Source organism: Phacochoerus africanus, chromosome 7 (assembly GCF_016906955.1).
Source record: "Phacochoerus africanus isolate WHEZ1 chromosome 7, ROS_Pafr_v1, whole genome shotgun sequence".
NCBI classification, from domain to species: domain Eukaryota; kingdom Metazoa; phylum Chordata; class Mammalia; order Artiodactyla; family Suidae; genus Phacochoerus; species Phacochoerus africanus.
This window is the reverse complement of record NC_062550.1, coordinates 104,355,879-104,372,281: the sequence shown is the minus strand read 5'-3', so window position 1 is coordinate 104,372,281 and position 16,403 is coordinate 104,355,879. Positions and strand designations below refer to the sequence as shown.

Below are 16,403 nucleotides of genomic sequence, written 5' to 3'. Positions count from 1 at the left end.
GATTCAAACAGACTATAATGATTTCACATCAATAGTCCATATTATTATGAGGGGCTTCTTATCTGGCATAGGTTTTTTTCCTCCTACATTTCACATTAATATTTCACCTACTCTAGCAATGTAGGCACAATGAGCAGTCCTTTATTTTATATCTAGATGTACAAAATATCATTTAATATGGACACAACTTTAAAATTTATATGTACTAATTTTTAAAAATAAGTTGAAGGAAACAACTTACCATTCATTTTCATCTCCCCCCCCCCAACTTCCCCACCACGGAAATAAAAGAAAAGCATTTAGATAGTTTCTATCGAGAAAAGATCCTCTGCTTGCTTCTAATGATCCACCTCCAGGAACCTGCCTCGACCACAGTTGACTAGATGGCTCCTATAACATGACATAGTGTTTACTCCACACAGTGAAAATATTGATTCCCAACGACCGCACATTCTTTTCCACACACAGCATTATCACATCAATTTAGCATTATGCTACTGTCTGCATTTAGTGAAAGGTAGTGAATGATATGGAAATAATGGCTTGTTTTTAGCTACATGCACTGGCTCATGCAAACCTTGTTGTCATGCATAGATTTTAATGGCTGACATGGATGCAATGCAGACAGCCCAGAAACAACCAGAAAATATTGTGCTATTGCAACATTATGCTGCTATCCTGCTGTTCTACATGAATAAGAAATGAGAATGGTAAAACACTACATAATTCACTTCCCCTTAATTAAACCACATAGGGATCATTGTTCTGTGGGTGTTCCACTTCAGTACAAGCAAAGCATGATGTAATGATAAAAATACCCCCCCCCTTGCTGAGTTAAAACCAAACAAAACAAAAACTCACAAATCTACAGTGTTCAGTTACAGAATGAAAACTAAAAAACCCAGGAGAGAAACCAAACGAGAGGTGATGTAACACAAAATAATTAAATGGAAAATTCTGATTATTTTCAACAGTTCTTATTTCTTATGCATTATTATAAAGAGAAAAGCTTTTTAAAAGCAATGTGCATCTCGTATAACATTTCCGTACTCGTAAAATAAGAACTGCATCCGTAATTTTAATTTAAAACAGTTATTTCCTAATGTTCTCTTTTGCAGATAATTTCATGATCCTACTGCTGCAACATGTTCATTCGGGGGGGGGGGGGTCTCTTCAATCTCTGGATTTGAATTTTTCAAGAGCAAAAGGGGTTGGCGACGGGCCTTTCCTTCAGGTCAACATCATCCTCGTTCCACCAGCAACCACTGCTCTGCTGACCACGTGGAAGAATTCTACATCAGTGGGTGTCAGGTAAGTTCTCGCCATGTCTAGCTTAAGTCAAACCTTTAGACTGGTGCAAATAAATCTCCCGGCACTGAATAGGGAACAGGTTCTTTTGGATCAGAGGACTATGTCAGAAAACCAAGAGGTGTTTCGTACAGTGAGTGAACCAGTAGATTTGCTTGTGCCAAATGAACATTTAGTGCGTTGAATGAGATCATTCTCCTTTCTTAAGCTACAGAAGCAGCAGAAACGTTCAATTTTCCATTAGGATTTTTTACCTGGGAAGTAGTACTGGTTCTAGACTCTGGGCTGCCACTGATGTCTAAATTCTCTTACAGTGTACACACGAGAATACCTGAAACACACACGCGCACAGTCAATTACTAGATCACTGGGGTTGTGTGTCTTTTTAAAGTTACTCAAGTCTTACCTTTGCTGTGGCCCTGGCACGGAATTCGGGACAGCCATTAACAGTTATCGTTTCATGCATATATTGATACACCTAAAATGTTCACATAAAAAAAAAGAGGATGTAAGAACATTAAGAATATGAATTCTTTCCCTGCAGACAGGACAATACATTTTCAGTGTAAGACAGAAGTTCCCTATCACAAAGTAAAATAGGTCTGAATCAGTTATCCTGATGATATGGAGCACAAATCCCTCCAATTGTTGTGGAGGTGGGGAAAGAAGTTAGGGGAGAAGAGAAGGCAGTCACTCTATTCAGAATTTTTTAATTTGGCTATCCATGGTTATCAAGTGTTAAAACCATTTTATATTTGTTTTTATAAAAAACACCATTGGCAAAAAATTTACTCGTATTTATAGTTCTCACAAATACATGGTAAAATGATGTATACAGTTATTTCCTGAATCTAAATAACATTATACTCCATAAAGCTGGGATAAAAATATCTTTCCCTTGCATGTTGGAAAGTCTACAGGTTAGAATGTGTTACTGATACACATTGATAATTCATAACTAGAGAGATTCAGGAACAAACACAAGTAAAAGTAAGAGATTCTTAAATGAGTGATACGAAATAACATATCAACCGTGGGTTCATGTTAACATTTAGATGAAATACGAAGAATGGGGGGTAAAATCTGGAGCCAGAATGATATTATAGGGAGTCCCCACTGTGGTTCAGTGGAAACAAACCCGACTAGTATTCTTGAGGATGCGTGTTCGATCCCTGGCCTCGCTCAATGGGCTAAGGATCCGGTGTTGCCATGAGCTGTAGTGTAGGTTGCAGATGAGGCTTGGATCCCGCATTGCTATGGCTGTGGTATAGGCCCACAGTTATAGCTCTGATTCGACCCCTAGCCTGGGAATTTCCATATGCCACGGGCATGGCCCTAAAAACAAAACAAAACAAAACAAAAAAAGGAATGATATAAAAAGCATCCAGATTTTGCTGACTAATGGATCTACATCTGAGCCCTATAATATAATCAAGTAACTATGAGGTCTTGGTTGAACCACTTCCCCACTTTGACCCTTTTTTGCTCATCTGAAAAATGGGTAGAAAATATTTATTTAGTACGGTGGGGGTTTTTTGGGGTTTTTTTGGTTTTGTTTTTTTTTTTTTTTTTTTTGCTTTTCCTTTTTCTCAGGACTGCACCTGCAGCATAGGGAATTTCCCCAGGCTAGGGGTCTAATGGGAGATGCCAGCCTATGTCACAGCCACAGCCATGCCAGATCTGAGCCACATCTGCAACCTATGTCACAGCTTGCAGCAATGCCGGATCCTTAACCCACTGAGGTAGGCCCAGGGATAAGACCCAAATTCTCCTGGATACTAGTCTGATTATTAACCCACTGAACCACAATGGGAATTCCCAGTTTTAATTTGAAATAATACTTTCAAAACACCATCCCCTAACAGGCACTGCTTAGACAGCAGATATTATTACTAATTATGATTTTAGACACAACTAGAGAAATTGTTGCAACAATTAAAAAAAAAAACCTGTTTTTTCACTAAACTACCAGGGATGGAATTAGGAAATCAGTGGTAAAATAAATAGCTTAATTGAAAATAAAATAAGTGTAGAGAATGACTTTTAAAGGATAGTTTGAAGAAGATATTTTGAAAAAACAAGATAAAACATGCTTGATTATAAGCTCATTTGAAGATTTAAATAATAAAGTGTTAAATATCTACTGCATGCTGCACAGGGTTAAAAGTCTTATACTGGAGTATATTTCAGGAGTGACCTATTAGCTATTCTTGTAAAAGGATGAAATGGGAAAATGTTAATTGGAGATTTTTTTCCTTTCTATTAATGTTACTTTACATGTGTAAGTCAAAAGTTATTAAAGTGAACTCAAAATTTGATTAATTCATCCATTCAACAACCATTCATTGTGTCTGGGACTAATTTCCCAAAGTCTTTTCTTGGCTCATTTCTCAAATACAATTGGTTGAAGCTCCACTAATGCTGATTAATCTTTATCAGATAGCATATTTGGAAGGAGAGAGACAAAGTGGTCTGGACTAGAAAAGCAGGAGCTGCTCAGAAGCTACCTTTTATCCTTATACTTCCAACAAACAGCAGCAGTATTTGATTTCTATGAGAAATCTGAATGGGAAAGAGAACAAGATTGCAGAAGAGCATTTTGTGGAACTGGGGGGGGGGGGTCTGTTAATGCAAATTCATCAGGTCACAAAAATAATTGCTAAATATGTTTCGCTGTTATTTCCTTGAAAGCGCATCATCTCTTTTCATAGAAATAGCTATTCCACAAATGAGTGCTATTTATTTGTTCTTACAGCCCCTTTAAGAGGCGGATTTTCTCTAGCCTATTTCTCTTGTTAATAGACCCTCTCAAATCTGACCCTAACTCATTAGCTGTTGCTCAGAGCACTGCCTCAGCGCCTTAACTGGGTATATCTCCACCACCAAATACCACAGACTTATCATCGTCAAGTGCCTACCAGACCACAGTGCTGCTGTGCTCTTGGCTGCCTGTTGCCCTTAGAGTAAGGGTTACAAAGTCAAATGCTTACAGAAGTCAAGCTAATGAAAAGTATGCAGACCCCACCCTTCTATTAATCTTATTTCCCTACTTCCTTTCCTCCTCCCTGACCATTCCCCAAATATATCACACCCAGGCCCTTGCACATGCCCTATGTTCTGTTTGGAATACCCTTCTACTGGGAAGACTCTTAGTTACCTAAATTTAACACAGTCATTAAAGGCTTAAGTCAAATACTCTCTTCTCTGTTACACCTTCTCCGCCTTCCCCAAGCAGAGTAAGTCTCTCCCTCTTTGGTTCCTGGCCAGCCGAGTTTGTCTAGGGTCATTATGGTCATCTTTTCCAGTAGAAGTGACATGTCCATCTGCATCCAAGGATGCTTATGAGGACAATCATGTTGCAAATAATTGGGTGGGGGAGGTTATCATCAATTTATTAAAACAAAAACTACTTTTTTTAAAACCAAGGAGGTGAAAGACTTGTACGCTGAAGAATAATAAGACACTGATAAAGAAATTCACAGAAATAAGTGAAAAGATATTGAATGCTCCTGGATTAGCAAAAAGCAGACTTTGAAAAACTTATGGTTACCAGTGGGGAGAGTTGCAGGGTAGGGGAGGGATGGACCATGGGTTTGGATTTGGCATATGTACACTGAGGTATATGGAATGATTGGCCAATGGGGACCTGCTGTATAGCACAGAAAACTTTACCCACTATGCTGGTGATAGTCTATGTGAGAAAAGAATCTAAGAGAATGAATGTGTGTACATGTGTAACTGAATCACTTTGCGGTACAGCAGAAATTGTCATAGCATTGTAAATCAACTAAAATTCAAAAAAACTTTTAAAAAATAATATTGTTAAAATGACCACACCACCTAGAACAATCTACAGATTTAATGCATTTCTTGTCAAAGTTCCAATGGCATTTTTCACAGAAATAGGACACAATCCTAAAATGTATATGCAACCACAAAAGATCCTAAAGAGACCAAGCAGTTTTGAAAAAGGAGAACAAAACTAGAGTCATTACACTCCCTGTTTTCAAACAATGTTACAAAGCTGTAGTAATCAAACCCATATGGTATTGGTATAAGAAGAGACACAAAGATCAGAAAAGAGGGCCCAGAAATAAACCCATATAAATATGGATAATTAATTTATGACAAAGGACACAAGAATAGACAAGAGTCAAAGGACAGTTTCTTCAATAAATGGTATTTATTGAGAAAACTGGACAGCTACATACAAAAGACTGAGACTAAACTATTATCTTAGACCATACACAAAAGTTAATTCAAAATGGATTAAACACTTGAATGTTAGACCTGGAACCATAAAACTCTTAGAAGAAAACACGGGTAAGCTCCTAGATATTAATCTTAGAATGATTTCTTGGATCTAGACTCTAAAAGCAAAGGCAACAAAGGCAAAAATAAACAAATGGGAGTACATCAAAGTAAAAAAAAGCACAGCAAAGGAAATCATCAAAATGAAAAACAACCTACTGAATGGCAAAAAATATCTACAAATCACATATCTCATAAGGGGTTAATATTCAAAATATACGAAGAACTCATACAACTCAACAGCAAAAACAGAACAATGTAACTTAAAAACGGGCTGAGATGTGCACAGACATTTTCCCAGAGAAGACATACAGGTGGCCATCAGGCACGTGAAAAGACGCTCGGCATCCCTAATCATCAGGGGAATGCAAATCAAAAGCCGTAACAAGACATCATCTCGCACCTGTTAAAACACGTATATGGCCAAAAAGACAAGAAATAACATGTGTTAGAGAGGATGTGGAGAAAAGGAAACCCTTGCGCACCACTGGTGGGGTTGTAAATTAGTGCAACCACTATGAAAAACATTATGGAGGTTCCTCAAAAACTTAAACATAGAACTACCATGTGATCAAGTAATTCCATTTCTGGGTATTCATCCAAAGAAAATGACACTAATTTGAAAAGATATATGCAACCCGTGTTCACTGCAGCATTATTTATGGTAGCCAAGATACGGCAACAAGCTAGTGTGCATCAGTGGATAAACAGATAAAGAGGATGTGGCATATACATACAATGGAATACTAGTCAGACAAAAAAGAGTTACATCTTGCCCTTTGCAACAACACAGATGGACCTTGAAGGCATCATGCTAAGTGACGTAACTCAGATAAAGACAAACACCACGAGATCCAAACAAATAAAACCAAGCGACAGATACAGAGAACATACTGGTGGCTGCCAGAGAGGAAGTTGGCAGTGGTCAAAAAAGATATACAATTCAGTTAGAAAATAATTCATGGGAATATAATGGACAGCATGGTGACAAGTGGATAATACCGTGTTACCTACTTGAAAATCGTGAGGGGAGTAGATCATAAAATTCCTCATCACAAGGAAAGAAGAAAAATTCGTCACTATTCACGGCCATGGATGTCAACTAGGCTTACTGTGGTGACTATTTCACAATAGCATACACATTCTAAATCACAGTGCCATACATCTGAAACTGATACATGTCAATTACACTTCCATTAAAAAATGAAGAAAACTGAAGCACAAAACCAAAAACTAATTTTCTAAGAGGGTGAGATTAAAGTAAATACAAATTAGGAATAATTTTCCTTAACACCCCAATGTGAACGGTGAATTTAAAAATGAGTCATGCAACAAGTAGTACTGTGTGTGTGTATGTATGGCTGGGTCACTTTATTGTACAGCAGAAATTATGACAGCCTTGTAAATTAACTATACTTGAATAAAACTCAAAATTAAATAAATAAAAAGAAGTAGCACTATGTGTAGATAATTGCTCATCTGGAGATGGCTTGCAAACAAACCTTAGGCCGCTTATTAATTGTATGACCCTGTTCAGTTATTTGATTTCTCTGGAGCTCAATTTCTGCATCTGAAAAATGTGCCTAAACCAGCAACTAATTTCTAGGTCTGTTACGAAGACTCACTGGCATAAGAATACTTTATAGGACATAGTAAGTGTAAATAAAAAATTAGTTATTAAGTGTAAATAAAAAATTAGTTATTATTACTATTACTATTATTATTTCTTAAGGGTTCTTTGGGGAAGAATCTCCTAGAACCAGCAGCCCGAACACTTCCAGGAAGAAGGGACCTAAGACTGCAGTTCTCACCGAGGGGGCAATCTCTGCCCACCCCCACCTCCAGGAGACCTTGGGCAATGTCTGGAGGCATTTTGGCTCCTCACAAATGGGGAGAGGGACGGTCCTGGCATCTGGCATGTCGAGGCCCGGGATGCTGCTTAACATCCTATGATGCTCACAGCAGCCCCCCATGATAATGAATTATCTGCCAAAATGTCAGTGGTATTGAGATTGTAAATCCCTGAACTCAGGAATCAGACTCTATACTTTCTTCTTATATGCAGTAATTAGTGAGCTATAAAACAACACTTGTGTAGCACTAAGTAAAGTGTCCTATAAATGATCAATAAATAATTTTTGGAGTCAATTATCATGGTTCTAGTGTGTACTTAATGAGGCCTTAGTGTAGCCAAGAGTAGTGCTAAGCATTGTATATTTATGGGTTTATTCACATCTCATAACTTCTGATTCAGGCATTCTACACACAAGGAAACAGCCAGGGGGATGATAATGCGTCCCCAATCACATAGCCAGTTAGTGGCCGATTTGGTACTGAGATTCATATCGAATTGCCTCCAAAATCTTTCCTTTTTTAACCACATCAGGTTTTCTTATATTGAGACAACATCAGGCTGCTCTTTTGGCAGCATGTGTTCAAACAGATGTGTTGATATGCAGATGTCACAAGTATGTATATTTTAAATAAAAGTTTCTGGGTTTATATGCTGCCTACATTATACAAGTGGTGGCTGCAAACACACAATAAGATTCTGAAACCAACAAATGCATCACTCCAAATAAAAGTAAAATAGCATTTTGATCTTCTTGTATGGTTATAATACACTAAGATTAAGTGAAATAAATCCAGTATTATTGCCAGTCTTTTTTTCCTATTAAATGCAATCGTTTCTGATTAGTTGGTTTTCAAAAGTGAGCAAAAAAGGTCATGGTCTAGTTACAGAATCAAGTCAAAGCTTGGTGATATTAATTCAATTTCCATTAACGGTGTCATCATATGAATATTGCTTTGCTTTTTATTTCTTAAGGGGCAAAACCTACCCCTGCCTATCTTACTTTTCAAGGACAACTGTAAAAGTGTAAAATTTTGAAGAAAGTTGTTATAGAAAGCCAAAATATTTTTACCACATGCTCTGAGAAAGTTTCTGAAGGGAACTTACACTTCTTCAGGGGACTTACACTCTTCTGAATCTTTTGGGTCCCCAAATGTCTTGCAGACTTCAGCTACAGCACTTCTTTTTTTGTTGTTTTGTTTTGTTTTGTTTTACCCAGGGCATATGGAAGTTTTCAGGCTAGGGGTAAAATCAGAGCTGCATCTGAGACCTATGTCACAGCCATAGCAATGCCAGATCCCAGCCGCATCTGCGGCCTATACCACAGCTCACGGCAACGCTGGATCCTTAACCCACTGAGTGAGGCCAGGGATCAAACCCATGTCCTCATGGATACTAGTCAGGTTCGTTACCACTGAGCCACAATGGGAACTCCCAAGCTACAGTATTACCAAGCACGTTCTAATGGATATGATGGGTTTAATTCCTAGTAAAAGTCAAATAATTTATAAAAACGCTTGTATAGAGTTTTAGTTTACATTTTAGTAATTTCCTAACCTTGACTAAATCTCACAAATTCAACAGTATTTTGTATATTTAGAACCTATTCCAAGCTATTGAAAATTTACAAATACAGATTAATTCAATAAAGGCAGTGGAACTGAAGAGAGTTGGTTCAAAAATATTTACACATAGATTCAGCTAATATTCACTTAAAAGCTATTCTCATCAGTACGTTAGGCATTGGGGCAAAAATACGAAAAAAAAATGGCTATTTCTAAAACTCTGAATAGTAACGTTCGCTAGAGAAGGGATGTTTTAAACTATTTTAAATTTCAATTTTCTTAATACTAAAAAGCAGATAGCCTACTTTTTCTGGATGGAAGTTTTGTCACTGAGAGAATATCAAGTACAAATATAGTAAAAGCTTCTCTTTCTTACCAAGTTTACATCAGAATTCCCATTTAGATCGAGTTAAACAGCTAAAATTCAAGTGCAAGAGGGTTTTTGCTTCTGAGCTTTCATTTACCATAGATTATGTAGACAATAGCACACCACAATATTTACATTGAATCATTCTCCTGGATCTTGAAAACCCTGATGGGTACAGAGAGGCAGGAAAGGGATGACCAACCTACATCATGTGTTTCTTGTCCGTGGTCCATTTTCTATGTGATTTAAGGGGAGCATTATTTATGCATCTGAATCTTCTACTCTGTAAAACCCTATATTCAAGAGTCCACCCAAGAAGAAAAAGTATGTAGCTTCATGAACCATAACTGGTATTCTTATAGTTTGATTGTAACAGCTGCTATATTTCTATTATTACTAATACATGCATACCTAAGATTATTAAAACTCTAAAAACTGTACACTAAAAAGGGAAGATATGACTCTATGGTAATCATATTTCAATACATTTGAGTTTTACAAAAGCAGAAACATATTTTAAAGAAATGAATATATTTGGAAACTTCATTGTTATTTTGGACACTAAAAACAGACTTTGAAACACAAAAACCTATATATATTTAAGAAGGTATTTAATATAATAAAAAAGATGACGCTAGCCCTCGTTCCTCAAAGTTTATAAATGTGGGAGGCAATATATATACTTTAATGGGTGGTAACACCTCTTTTAAACATAGGATGCTCTGGTGCCTTAGTATGGACAGGCTAGCTACTAAAATGTCAATAGAATTATAATTTAGATTAAATAAACCCCTCTGTAACAGTGACTGGCAAAAAAGAAATAAGCCTTTCAGCAACATTGTGGAGAATGAAAAGGACATTAAACCAAGTTCCCCAAGAGGGAGAAAGGCCGAGAGACACAAGACCAAAATTACTAGAGACAAGTGAATGAGAAACAAAGCCTAAATGGGAAAATTACATGGTCCAAATCCTACCACATTATAATGTTCATTAAAGTTTTTTAAATGTAGGCTTTTATTACAAAGCAAGCAAGAAGGTACTTTCTTTAATAAGGCGGCAATATAGGTGTTACGACTGATATTTATACCTATAGCTGCTATTTATACCTATACGTATTAAGACTGATATTTATACCTGTAACTTTTAAACGGATTCGATTTTTCAAATTTGAAAACTCAGGTAAGAGTTGAATAAAGAAAAGTTATTTGAGGTGGACGCTGACCTTAAAATATTTAAATATTTTCATAGCATGAAAAGTGAAGGTTGCGCCCCCTCATAATCCTTCATAATTATAGGCCACCTGGGTAGGTGGACAACTTTCACAATACGAAGCCACCGTGTTTTTTCTCATAATATAAAAAAAACTTGGCATTTTTTTGAAAGGAGATTTTAGGCCAAGGGAGGTAACTACAATGTGTGGCTCTAAACCGGACTGCACTTAGTGGAGTCCATGCACGCAAAAATATAGCGCCCTATTGTTCATACTGTACTTGATCTGTCTGTAATAGAACAGAAATAGAGCTTATATCACCAAATACATGGTCTACTCATTTTAGAAGGGTTTGGAGAAATAATTCCAGAACAATTGAAAAGTGGCTCATCTATTAAAGAAGAGATATTCAAAAAATATCTTATTTTTGACTTGAATTTTACCTCCCATTTTGGAAAAATGGCAGCCATAAATAAATTTTACACATTTTAATCTGTAGCTATAGAGTTCCCATGTGCTTTCCTAACTGTGGAAATATCCCATTTAAAATCAGTGTAGAATTCCTATAAACTACAAAATTTTAGGGTATGAAATGTAAGGTCTACAACCAACCATTTATTTAAAAAAAAGAAAAGAAAAAAATGGCACATACTGGTTACTGATCATACTACAGTAAGATCATCAAGAGTCAAATCAATCCTGTGAAAAACCAAGAATAACATTTCTTGAGTAATGTTCTTTCCTGCATTTCTCTATGGTCATCAACTTTGATGAAAACATGCCACCCACTGGACAAGAAAAATAGTGACAGGTATAGAGAAGCAAAGGACAATACATCTCTACTAGGTTGAAATGATTTACAAAAGAGGGTTCCATCATTAAAGCAGATGCTGGACAGTACTGCTGGTAAATTCTATATGTGGACTGACATTCTTGCCAGAAATGGGCCATGGAGTTGAATAGGAAGCATTCCTCTGTGGTTTCAGTGACAATTGTGACAATATTACCATTGTCCTCAAGAAACAAAGTGAACCTTAATGCAGAACCTTCTACTTCAATTGTATCCTAAGAAGATGCATCTGACAAACAAGTCATCATTACGTACAATTAAAAACAAAAGCAAAACTGAATTTATGGCGTCCAACAAAAAATGATACAAAAGAACTTACAAAACAGAAACAAACTCAAAGATTTTGAAACCAAATTCATGGTTACCAAAGGGGCAATGTGAGACAAGAGGAATAAATTACGGGGTTGGGATTGACATATACACACAACTATATATAAAACAGATAGCTGACAAGGACCTGCACTATAGCACAGGATAATCTACTCAATACTGTGTAATAACCTATATGGAAAAAGAATCTGAAAAGGAATGGATATGTGTATATGTATAACTGATTTACTTTGCAGTACACCCAAAACTAACACAACTTCATAAGTCAACTATATGCCAATAATTTTTTTTAAATCGCCTTGGCAGTGATGTGCTGAAGCCAGCTCACCCTGGCTCACAAGAACCAACTGTTAAGCTTGCAGAAATTTTGTGAGCTAATTATTATATATACCCACCACTGAAATTTAAATTATGAAAGCTTGCAACAAACTAAACTATATTAAAAATTAAAGTGATAAAAAAAACCCCACTGAATTTGAAGATTGAAAACAAATGGGACATTTGAGGGGATTAAACACTCTGGCCCACCCTCACACATGTTAGCCTCTGCTCACCGGCTCCACTTATTGCCTCAGTATCTCCAGGGAAGAAAGACCCATCTGCTCATGGCTTGGTGAGCACCCAGGAAGTGCATTAGGCCATGCTTTTACCAGGGTTACTGACTGTCTCTGAAAGGCTAGGGGCAATGAGACACATCTACTCTTTCAGCACATGTCACAGAAACTCAGGCAGCGGTTACCTGTCTGGAGATGTAGCTGGTCTTCTGGTTCTCTACTCTACCTTCTTGAATCAAGACTGACAGCTCAGATTCAGACTTGAGGAAAAGGGGGGTTCACTTAGATATCTGAGCCCAAGCTTCACTCTCCAATCTGTATTTGACCAGAACAAAACTGCATTAGAGAGGAGCTGGGTGCTTTCCATGCTAACAGTGCTCGTTTGCTTCCTATTGAGGTATCAGCCATTCACCTTGGTAACCTCCCGAGACGAAGGATGGAATGCAGGAGGGGATCTGAGTGGTGCTCCTGGACCACTGGCTGTGATGCCATCTTAATTACTCTCACAGCCACACATGCATTTCCAAGCTCACCTCCCTAACACAGATTTTTTGCTGCAATGTGACACAAGCCACTTGCACCTTAAAGGACCTTAAGTAGACCACAGCAGTAGAAAAGCTGAGTTGAGAGAGTTCCCATTGTGGCACAGTGGAAACAAATCCAGCTAGTATCCGTGAGAATACAGGTTTGATCCCTGGCCTTGCTTAGTGGGTTGGGGATCCTGCATTGCCATGAGCTGCGGTGTAGGTCGCAGATACAGCTCAGATCCTACATTGCTGTGGCTGTGATGCAGGCTGGAAATGGTAGCTCTACTTCAACCCCTAGCCTGGGAATTTCCATAGGCTGTGGGTGTGGCCCTAAAAAGACAAAAAAAAAAAAGAAGAGAAAAGCTGAGTTGAAATGGTCCATAATTTGTGACCTAACTTGTGTCTTGAGGTGAATTTATCAAAAGGGCATTACTAGACTGAAGGAAGGTAGAGTCTCAAGTGGCAAGTGATTACCAATGCTTAGGTAAAGACGAAGATGGGGAATATTTTGAACAAACTGATGTCTTGAAATATATATCCACCTACCTAGCCTAGTAACAAAGGAACAAGGGGGGAGAACTTTTTCTAAAATGCTGTTCATGGGTTAATTCTAATGAGAAGGCCCATTAGGAAAAGCTCCCCAGCACTCCACCCCCCAAACGAGGTGGCAGGGATGAGAGGACCCTCAGGAGGTTAATCTGGGATCACTTCCCAAAGAGGATTAAACGCCCCTCATGTCTGATGGTAGATGGCACATCCTTTCTTTTCCTTTCTCTGTCTTTTTTTTCTCCCCCACTTCTGCAGAAACGCAATCGGGAGGCATCAGAACGACGGGCATGTTACCCACCACAGTCTTCAGAAACTCCAGCAATGTAACCATGTCTGGAAGTTGGTTATCTCACTTTTCAAGTGAGTTAAAGTGATTCTGCCATGTCCTTAAATTTTCCAAAGGGAAGAGGAAACACTCTGTTCAGTTTTCTACTCTCACAAACACTTATAATTATTCTGTTATAAAAAAGCAGAACTATCAGCTGTGAAACTACAAAACTAAAGAATGACTATAATTTTTAAAACTGTGCCATTAACCATTAATTTCTCTCCTTATTTTTATAGTTGGTTTACATTTCCTAGTGGGTTCGTAACACGTATAACTTTCATAAGGTAGTACAGATTAGGTACTATTCACAAATTACTTAATAACTGCAAGGAAAAAAATGAGATCACAGGTAGTGGCGCATTTTTCCACAGGATCCACATGGCAGGTGGCCAAGCCACCAGGGAGAAATCTCTTTCCTTACGGTTGTCAAAAAAAGAACTCCCTGAAGGCAGCTGTCCCCATCCTGTCATTTTTACACAGCCAGAGTCCCCTGTAACAGGAACTGCCTGAGCAAATTTTGGGAAGATGTCATTTGCAATTAGTACAGCACCATTCAAACGGGCTAGATTATCTCTATTCACTTATTTTGAAAATTCAAACAAGGTTTGGGGCTTAAAATCTGTTTCTTTTTATGACTGAATTAAGACTCTGAAATTTCACGAAGGAGCCCAAGTTCTAGGATACTGTCTCAGTAGGGCTGAAATTTTCCAGTGTGCTTAAATGTTTGCAAGAGTTGTAAAATCAATTTCTACTTCCTAAAATTGGTATTTATCAGGAAAATGAACTAACCATTTGGGATCAATTAAATGCACATTGTTATTGTCATATGAATCATAGCAGCTCATCAAATGAACAGTAAAGAAAAAATTTAACTCGGCATGAACCAACCTGATTATTCAGTTGACTGAATTAAAATTATTATAGCTAATAATAAAGCTGCCAGAGGTAACAGTAAAAATACAGGATGCCCAAATAAATTGGAATTTCAGATAAACAATGAATAAATTTTTAGATTGAGTATGTCTTGGGCAATATTTAAGAGTTCATAGGTGGATTATGGTTGAAAAGGAGACTATTATAGTTTGGCAGGCAAGAGATGTTGGATGTAATTCAGATCAGAATGGTGAATACGATTAAGGACTAAACAGGACAGAATTTGGTGTTGGTCGTCTCTGGGTGAGAAACGATGGAAAGAGGTCTCGTTTGGTGGTGTGGGCAGGGATGCATGCAGGATGGTGAGTTTAGGTCATGGTGTGATCTCCAAGGCATGTTCAGCAGACAGCTAGATATGTAGGTCTGAAGATCAGAGGAAAGTATACGGGCTGTAAGACGTAATTTACAAAGTATCAGTTGGCAAGTGGAAGTCCTCTGTGTGTATGTCATCCTCTGGGAAAAACGGAGAGTGAGATGTGGTAGGGTCTTGAGGGGTTCCAACATCTACTTATATGATATTGATACAATTTATAGCCGAGCCTCTACCTAACCCAGAGAGTCAAAGCATCTCTTCTGACTTTAAAGAGCTCACATATACTCCTTTTCAAATGAAATACATTCAGGGGAGAGGGAGTGCAAAGAAAATTTTAAAAAGTGACTTGACAGGAAAATTGACATATGCTAGAGAAAATGTGTACAAGCAAGAAATTAAAGGCATTTATGACCTTATACCAGGATAAAACCACCATTAACATTTTGGGGGATTTATTTCTAGTCTGTTTTATTTATTTGTTTAAGAAATCAATTATCAAGTCAGTTATCACTTACTGTTTATAATCTGATTTTTCACTTACCATATTGGGAATATTTTCCCCATGTACTATCAAATACTCTTGTATGCTGTTTTAATGGTGCCGTAATATTTAATCCTGTACACGTGCCAAATGTATTTATGAAAAGATGATTCACAAATGAAAGGTGCTCTATGTGTAGATTTTATTATTTGTCTGTGTGAAAGAGTTCATCAGTTACCCTTTTTTACTGTAGCTTATATACTTTATACTTGGTTATTCCCACCTCTTCATGCTTCAGATAGACTCAAGAGAACACAGGCTCATTTACTGGTTAACTAAGAGTCTGTTAAAACATGAAAGAAGCAGGATGGGGTGGACAGAAAAAAGAAATAGACTATTCATAATTATGACCTAATTGACTTCAGGATAGTCAGTGCCAAATGCACATTAGACTTGTCCTGATTTTATTTAACTCCTGAATATAAAAGTATTCACAATTTAACCCAATATGTTCCCAATGAGATCAGAGCCAAATAACAAACACACAAAAAAGGTTTGTATATATAAACATTTACTCATCAGGATCCTAGCAGCACAGCCATGGTGGCAAGAACTGGATCCTGATTTTCCTAAAATGTGAATCTGAAAAAATTGTACTGGAGAAAGACAGGATTTTTAAACCACAGAATTCCATTTCTAATGCAGAATAAATGTTTAAAAAGTGGAATCAGATTTTGTGACATTTTATAATCTACTAATTGTTTTTGCTTTGCTTTGTTTTCTTTGTATTTCAATTACTTGAAAGTTAAACGAAGATAAAATTGAGTTATGGACAGTTGACTAAGAAGAGAAGATATTAACAAATTATAGTTCTGATAATTTCCTATCTGGTCTTCTGCCAATTTGTGTGATACACAGAAATAAA

The 16,403-nt window shown here is 37.3% G+C and overlaps 1 protein-coding gene across 3 annotated transcripts in view; it reads right to left on the bottom strand.

Annotated features, from left to right (window-relative positions):
- LIN7A (lin-7 homolog A, crumbs cell polarity complex component) overlaps positions 1–16,403 on the bottom strand; it is a 144,407-nt gene that overhangs the window by 56,189 nt on the left and 71,815 nt on the right. For all 3 annotated transcript variants that reach the window (XM_047788358.1, XM_047788359.1, XM_047788360.1), the window contains exon 3: positions 1,715–1,786. In XM_047788358.1, coding sequence (XP_047644314.1) covers positions 1,715–1,786 — 72 coding nt within the window. The remainder of the gene's footprint in view (positions 1–1,714; positions 1,787–16,403) is intronic.